Source organism: Limulus polyphemus, unplaced genomic scaffold, assembly GCF_000517525.1.
Source record: "Limulus polyphemus unplaced genomic scaffold, Limulus_polyphemus-2.1.2 Scaffold1092, whole genome shotgun sequence".
In the NCBI taxonomy this organism is placed as follows: Eukaryota; Metazoa; Arthropoda; class Merostomata; order Xiphosura; family Limulidae; genus Limulus; species Limulus polyphemus.
The window spans coordinates 289,182-298,291 of NW_013666702.1; the positions used below are offsets into that span (position 1 = coordinate 289,182).

At 32.0% G+C, this 9,110-nt stretch overlaps 1 protein-coding gene across 1 annotated transcript in view; it reads right to left on the minus strand.

The window, feature by feature from the left end:
• Positions 1-9,110, minus strand: part of LOC106462098 (myotubularin-related protein 13-like) — a 105,974-nt gene that overhangs the window by 63,411 nt on the left and 33,453 nt on the right. The window contains exons 6-12 of the mRNA XM_022389234.1: positions 8,890-9,006; positions 5,666-5,798; positions 4,042-4,150; positions 2,241-2,354; positions 1,185-1,262; positions 694-807; positions 285-413 (exon numbers count right to left, since the gene is read on the minus strand). Of these exons, the coding sequence (XP_022244942.1) occupies positions 285-413; positions 694-807; positions 1,185-1,262; positions 2,241-2,354; positions 4,042-4,150; positions 5,666-5,798; positions 8,890-9,006 (794 nt within the window). The remainder of the gene's footprint in view (positions 1-284; positions 414-693; positions 808-1,184; positions 1,263-2,240; positions 2,355-4,041; positions 4,151-5,665; positions 5,799-8,889; positions 9,007-9,110) is intronic.

Consider the following 9,110-nt stretch of genomic DNA (forward strand, 5'->3'; position numbering starts at 1 on the left):
TTTTAAAACCAACTGGTAGTACAGTTTGAATCAACTTATTTAACACTGTTTGGTTATTTCTATGCATTCATAATACTACAGCACATTCATTAATCCAACTACTATTCAAATAACTTCATACTCAAGTACAAATTGTTTCAGTCAAAAGTATATGTTAATGAAAACTAAGTAATTTAATTTCTATGTACTTTTTACCTATTAAGAAAAATAATATAAAACATATTCTGGAATACTCTATTCGTTTACAAGAACATGAAATATTATAAGCCAATATGCCAACTCACCTCATCAAAAATATCACAGACACGATATGGAGGGCCTCGTTCAGATACGAATGTGTTGAAAAACATGCAATCCAATACTTTTGTCACAAAGTCATTATCCAGAAAATTTCTCTGTCCTAGAAAAGCTGCCTACAAAGTTTAAAAAAAAAATTAAAACACAAAACTGTCTACTACAAATCACAATTGGCTCACAGAAGGAATATGATAAAAATTCTTCCCAGTTCACTAACATAGCTTTCCTCTCTCTAGATGTAAATATACTAAATCATGTAACTCAAGATCAAGTGACAGAAAAATATGGACTAATATACATTTACAATGTTACTGTGCAAATATTTACACAGAAATAAATATTTGAACATTTTGTAAAAAAAAAAGTTTTTGTTACACTTTCTTAATGTTCTCCCACCTTGTGAAATGTAATGATTGGTTTCGGGTGGATCCTTGTTATTGTTAAACAAGAACGATAGCCTTGCAAGAGCTGGGCAAACATCCGAAGGAAAATCGCTCTGATCTCTTTATCCTGAAATACATGATAAAAATGTAAACTGATAACAAATATTTATGCTTAATAATACAGATTAAAAATTCCTATAACTTAATAATAGAAACATCTTACATGGTTAATTTTTTAAGTTTCCATTACCTTTTACTGAATATAACAAAGTGATACTTAGTCAACAGAAAATTTATATTTTTATTGAAAAAGAACACGAAAGAAAATGATGTTCAAGCTTCATCAAAAATACAATGCTGACCTATTCTCTAACAGGCATTAATATTCTCACACTTACCCAGCAACACTGTGACATAATATCAATCTAAATAGCCCTGTCTAACTTTGCTTTCATAGAATTTTGTTTTGTTTGAGAATTAATTTTCAACTGTAGAAATACCTACCAACATATTATGTGGAGAGGTTTTCTGTTGTACGGGAGGAAAAGCATCATCTGCTGTTAGCAGCTCTGGTCGCAGCACCTGAAAATAAATCATAAACTTATAAGAGCAAGCCAGCATTTTGTACTTTATAATGACTTACACAAAATGGAACTTTTAATACATACAATGTTTTTATAAAATTGAAAAATACAATTTTAATAATAAACATTTCTAACCACCACAAGTAATGATGTGTGCATACAAGAGTTATTTGGACTGAATGTTATTTAATGATATATAAATATGGAAGAAGACATAAAGCATACTGTATAAAAAGTGCATTAAAAGAACATGACTACAGAGACAATATGAATTTTTATTTATTTAATAATACACATAAAAGGAAATTCCAAACATACTGGTATGGAGTATGGTTCTAGTTTCAAAATCTTCAAGTATAGAGAACTTCATAGCACTTAATAAGCAGTATTAGATATAACTATACCTATGCTATAAGATATAAACTATATTATTATGGTCTTTAATGCATCATGACATGTTACTTTAACAATAATGCTACCTCTACATCATGTCACATTATTATAATCTTTTTTTGCATCATGACATATGACTAACAACTACCCCATGTCATGCCACATTATTACAATCTTAAATGCATCAGAACATAACTTTTAACAATACAACTACCCCTACGTCAGCACATTATTATGATATTAATTTTATCATGAAATATTACTATAACAATACAACAACCCCCATGTCATCATAGTATTATTATTATCTTTATCACTACATCAATAGATGTTACTTTAATGTTACAGCTAGCTATCACCGTCACAAAAAATAATATTATTATAATCTGTCATATTACTACAAACTTAACTGCTACATCAGATGTCACTTCAACATGAGAACTGTAGGTCATAAGATTCTACTGTTGAAACCATTTATAATTAAAATAGTTAAAAAAATTATCAATCCATTCATACTATTCAAACATGAAAAATATTTTAGATATTTTGAAAGCAAATTTCAACTTTCTGTTAGAATACATACCATACAGAGCTGGGTATACAGCTGAGAATGTAGAGGTTCCGGTAATATTGGCACTGTAATACATTCAGGCACAATTATGGACCCGCCATCAAGGTCCACAACTAATACATCTAACTGAAAAATAGAGACACAAACATTCAATGTTTCACAAAATGAATAGTCTAAAAAATATCTTTCTCTCATGAAGTGAACTAGATATATTACAGTCTAAAAGGTATCTTAAGAGAAAATTTACACTTAAAGTAATCAGTGCTTTAACAAATAAATGCAACTACAAAATCTAACAATAGAGAAACAGTTAAAATCGTTTTAAACAAAAACAATTAAGTGGTCAACATTTCAGCCAAACTACTGCAAACTCAATTATTTCTCCCTTTAAAGACTTCAATTTAGACTATATGCATAACTCACCAATATTCACTACATGACACTTTTTCTGATGATGAGACGTGGCTTATTTCCAACCTTACTAAATACATTCAAATCAATGAAGATTATTTCAAACAAAATAAAAGATGATGGTCATTGTCCAACCATTAAGTTATGCATTTTAAAAAACATCTGGAAAGTAAACTGAGTTTTTTGTGTAAATGTGACTTAAAAGATGATATCCAATTTTCTAAAATTGAAATTGTATAGAAATAATTTTTTTAACCAATAATAGAATTGTATTTTTGTGGACTGAATGAAATATTTATGACCAACTCGATAAGATAAGTATGGAATCATAACTTGCACTTGCCATAAATAATTTGTATCTGAATACGAAAACAAAAACAAAAAACAAGTGGCTAAATGAATATCAAGTTCCATTTAAAACTAGTGTTGTGACAAATAGCTGATGCACTGATACATCACTATATTTTGCTCCATGATATGCATATATCACGACTTCCCTATTGCAAATCCCACAATACATGGGTCCATCAGTACCAGCCTTCTGTAGAGGACTTGTGCAATTGTCTGCCTATATGGCTGGTGTGCTTGATCCCTGGCTATAACTGCTTGCTGCATGTGTACAGATAAATTTGGCCCCATCAAAACAATAACCATTAAAGTGTAGCCCCTCCACTAGCATCCTAGCAGTGCCAGGCTCCACATTCAAACACAATTCCCCAACTTGTTGTCAGAAACTAACACAATCGGTATGCTATTCAATGTCATTGCAATTTAAAAAATGTGGTTTTTCAGATACTAATCCATTCATCAAATGCAATAAACTGATTGCCCCACAGGTTGTTTGCATGTTCAAATAATTTGATATTGTATCACTTATCACATAGTGACCCATGTATAATGATACAAATCTTACTGTGTAGTACAGCCCTACTTAAAACACTATATTAATTCTCCATTACTAGAACAGATAATATTTCAACAGTCAACATTGAAATTCACAGTTAAGCATTAAGAGAATTCAAAACTTTTTTAAATTCCTTCATAAAAATTCAACAATAAAGGTCGATAATACCTTTGTTCATATTTCCTTTAAAATTAGCTTAGTGAAAGTCATAACTAATCATGCTTGTAAAACAGTGTTTTATAACTTGCTACAGTTAATTAATTCAATACCATTCTTCATAAAACTTGAGCAATGCTACCAACCTTTAAATTTTGCATGGTGGTCCTACTATATATATATATATATGTATATAAATATATACACACACATACATATATATGTATATATATGTGTGTGTGTGTGTGAGACAAAATTCTGCTGTTCTTAACTGAAAGTTAGTTATTCAGTTAGGTAGAACATATATAATACAATAAACAGAAATAGAAATTTTCAACTTACCAAGTCTACAATTTCTCCTTTGACAGATGAATGAACACCCATAATAAAAGGTGTTGGTGTGCTAAGTACTTCAACTAAAGCAGCTGGTAGAAGTGGGATGTACACATGGCTACAAAATCAGAAAAATGTATTAATTATTATCTTGCTTGCAATGTTGTTTTTAATTACCTTCATTTGCTTTTATTAGATTACTCTTTTTGCAACTCCAGAGTAACATAAGGCATTCCATCTTACCATTATTTTGAAAGATTTACACAATTAAAAAGTTTTATTTCTCATTACACCCAAAAGTATGGCTAACAACAAAAGTATCCAACTGATGAATAAATACATTTTAATCAGAAACAAGTTAGAATGGTGTATCAATAAATGATCTAAATCATTTTGTACAGCAAAAGCATCCTCTTCACATCCAACAACACACAAGACTTTAATACCATTAGCAAATTTAAACAATTTATTGACCATTCCTTTATATATGTCACTGATGTAAATCAAAATGAGCAAGATCCTTATACTGAATCCTGAGATACCCAATTGTGACATTAATCTAGTATGACTGAACCTCATTCATAACAAACCTTTGTTTTCTTCCCTCCGGCCATTTTTTTAACCAATGAGCTACCTTATCCTCCAAACCCAGTGACAACATTTTTAACAAGCCTTTCTTATACAACACTGTTACTTTAAACAATCAAGACAAACACATATAACTCACATTGGCCATATACTTATCTATAATTCAACCACATAAAAAATTATATTATAAACTTTCAAAAAATCTGAATCAAATCTAATCATAACTAAGCTCAAAAATGTTTTCAATTGATCTTAAGTAACATAGCTTCCAAAGGTATCAAAACCAATTCAACAATTCAATAAAAAAAGTCTACATCCTTATATACAGCAAGGTTTATCTGTAACAAAAATTGCAAGAAGAAAACAAAATAATAGGTGCAAACTGTACTGAAAAAAAAGGGCAAAAAGTGTGGACTTTAAATATGTTTTCTAATAAAAAAAATTTACATTTAAAGTTGCTCTGGTAAACTTCACAACATAAAACATCTGGAAATTTGAAAAATCTTTGTCCTTTAAATCAAAATTACACTGAAAGTACTGAAAAATATGTAAAAACAGGCTAGAATTCCAGCAAATGAGGATCAAAACAAGGTTAAATAAATGACAAATTAAACCTCATCAACTGGAGTAATGATTGTAAATATTGGATTATCGATTCTTTTTCATATTAAAAATTTATCAGACTGCACATTTTATACAGAAGAAACCCTCATATTTTTTATTTTCTCATCTGCCACATTGGCAATGGTAATAAATTAAATATTAACTTATGAGTACATAACTGATTGCACAGGGCCAGTAATAATCTTCATTGGTAACTATAGTGTTAGCAAAGTGAAAATTAAAATTTATGTTGAATAATTCAACAAACATTTTAGCTTTTACTTTTGAATGAGGGTTATCTCATTGAATAAATTTATACTGAAGCTGACACCTTATTTAAAATATTTATTTTATTTTTTATACAAGCTAACATAAAAACACCTCAAGTTCACGCAGTTCTAAAAACTAATACCAAAAACTTCCTATTTCTATCTAACATTACCTGTATTTAAATGGATACATGAGTGAAGTTAGTGCATGGCAGGCTTCAGTTAACCTTGTATAGCTTCTAGACTCAAAAAGGATTTTGTGCTCTGTCATTGTAGCACAACAAAGTGTAACAACATTGTAGATACCTATAAAGTTTTATCATAATTATTAACAACACAAAGACTGTCTCCATAACCCTTCTCTATGAGTCAATATGTGAATACAATGATTTATTTATCAAGATTTCCAATTAGAAATAATAATATATACAAATACCAAAACAATGCTTGTTTTACTTTCTTTGATAGAAATGTTTATTTACATAAGTTAAATCATAGTATCCACAATACATTAATTCAAAATAGTGTGTAATAAAATACCTTGTTCACTATATAGCATTGTTCCAATGTTAACATTTTCCTATCCTGAAAACATATTTCATATAGATACTCATCTCTCTGCACAACAAAGACCCATTACCTCGCACCACTGCCAAGAAGATTTTTGCACACACTACAAATCTTGAATGAAACCCACACCCCTACACATATTAATGTGGACCACACAACCTATGATGTAATCATCATTAGACTATAGCACTCCACAAAGAGGAGGGTAACACATCCTCCATGTGCAGTAATCACAATGAGCATTAGCACCTGAACAAAGGCATTTGCTTAACAAGGCAAAATAAATACATCAGGAGTGGAGAGGTAGGGTGAAAGGTTGTGCAGAGAAGTGAGTATTTTTCTGAAATATATTTTCAAATAAGGAAAATGTTAACTTCAGAGATTCTACTCACTTCTCTGCACAACAAAAGAGCCAGAAATCCCAAACAGGTAAGATGGTGTAGGGGCCATGTAGATAAAAAAAAGGTAAAAAAAATGAGCTCATTTCTAAAATCATAGCATCAGAATGAGAAAACCCATAGAGCATGTCACCTACTGTGTGGTAGCCTAGCAGAGCATCACTCAGTGGGAGACCGTATCCTTCTCATGCAAGGAATGAATACTCTTTACCCAATAAAGGTGATATATCAAAAGGTAGTGTGAAAAGAACCCTCTGCACAGTGCTAATGTTTCACATAGGTGGGTGGTATGAAAGATAGATTAATTGGGCAAAATATCTCAGGCAGTTGGCAAAGTATGTGTGTATGTGGCTAGGGCAATAAGTCAGGCAGTACAGTAGTGGAGATATACCATGTGAAATACTTACTAAACTAGTCAGGTGCAGGAAGGAATCATCCCAAATCTCCATTCCGAGCAAAATACAAAAGACATCCAGCTAAGAACCAGGAATGGTCTTGTTCTGAATTTAAGGGGTGGTTTGTACTACACTTCCAGATAAATACCCCCATCCCTACTTCCCATTGAGAAATACATCTACTTGATCTTATAACAGTGAGATTATACTCTAGATATCAACCTCACCAGCGGCTTGGGACTTGGGAAGCAAGGGTTCTCCTGATACTCCACTGAAAGAAAAAGGGATGAAATTTACAGAAAGAGGTGTGTGAAACAAACAGAAATTTTTCTGTTATCTGCATAAAGTCCCACACTGATAGACTGTGTAATGGGTTACAAGAATAGGAACAGCAGGCCTGAGCCAGGTGTGAGAATATGCTCACACCTAGTGCCCTTTTATTTTCTTCTTGAGGTACAGCCTGAAAGTAAAAAAAAAATATATATATAGATAGATAGGCAGATAGATAGATAGATGTAGATATAATGCCTAGGCCTGTATGGAAAACATACAGGACCATAGCCAATCCAAAGGAAAGGTCCTTGAATAGAATATTTGACCATTGTGGAGCAACTGAAGGAAACAAAAGTTAGACAAACAAACTGGGGTGTAAAGAAAGCATATGAGACATCAATTCTGGTCACCCAAAATCCAGGGAAGTGCTAACCTCAGAGTGGGATAACCATCCATCTAGAACTGAGGAACAATAAAAGTTGCCAATCCCCTATCTTAGTGGGAATGAAAATACAGAGAGGGTTAAATCCCATAATGGGGTTGAGGAATTTGTCCATGCCATACTAACCTAGTGAGGTAGAGAGTTGAAGGACAGAAAAAACCCTTAGAAAGCACCCATGTAACCCAGTAGTTTGCAGCAAAGGGAGTCCACAAGTATACAAAGTGAGACAGCTCAGTTTCCACCAGACTGGAGTAGAGGGGTAGGTCCAGGAACAACTTGCTTCTAAGACCTTCAACAGCCAGCCCTCAGAGACATACCTAGGTAATCCAAGCAGTAAAGGATGAAGATGAGATTGCCTGATCCTTGACTGTGAATCCTGGATTCTAGTGCATAATGGTGGTAAGATCACTGACCATCAGAGTGCCTACAGTCACCATTTCAGAGGATTACTCCTGTTGAGGGGTGTCAGAACCTCAGAAGATGTTAGAAACATAAAAACATGAATTTGTAATCCAAGTGATCCATAAAATCATCTGATTTTTTTTTAATAAAAGTTGGTGTGGTATATCAATGGTACATAGGCCGAGGTCATTAGAGTCATGAAGACAACAAAGAGCATTAACAAACCTGTACACTGGTTTAAAGCAATGGGAAACAATATTTTCAAAGAAACTGTATTGTAATGTCCCAAGATTACATGTTTGATTAAAAAGTAAACTCAAATTGAAGATAATTTGAATCCAAAATCTAGTTGAAATATTTAAAATTTGTTATATTTCTCATATTCAAGAAAATTAAGGAAAGAAAGGTTATTACAAATGGTAATGAAAGTTTAAAATAATGAGTACAAAAATTTTGTTAAATCCTCAGAGGAAAAGAATAAGTTTTTGTTCAAATGTTAGTGCTTATCTCAGGGATTAGTGCACATGGGGGATGTGTCACCTTCCTGTTGATGGAACATTATAATCTAATAACAATTACATCATAGGCTTGCATAGTCCACATTAATACATGTCAGGGTAGGAGTTTCATTCAAAGCTTGTGGAATGGACAAAAATCTCTGTAATGCCATGAGGTAGTAACTCTTTGTTATGTAGAAAAATGAGTAAACATTTCTGAAATAGGTAATTGTACATTATGATACTCAATCATCTTACACCAAGTGTTCTATAACAGTAACTTGGTATCATGCTTGAATTCTCAATTAAAAGGAGTTTAACATTGTAAAGTATTGTTTAAATTATTGTGATCCAGAGATTTAATTGCACTGTCAGTATAAGTGTCAATATACTTAAGTGTTTTTCTTAAAAAATATTTACCTAATTCTTCAAAGAGCTGGTAAACAGTGGTGTGTGTAACAGGCAAGGTAGTGCTAAGTGGAGGCTGTAATGCTTGTCTGTCACCTGCTCCTATTGAAAATCGTACTTGAGGCCCACCTGAAAGTTTATACAAATAATATGATTAACACAATGTACAATAATATACAAAACAAAGTATTTTTTTTATAAAAGAGTTAGCACAAATGATCACATATAAAGTG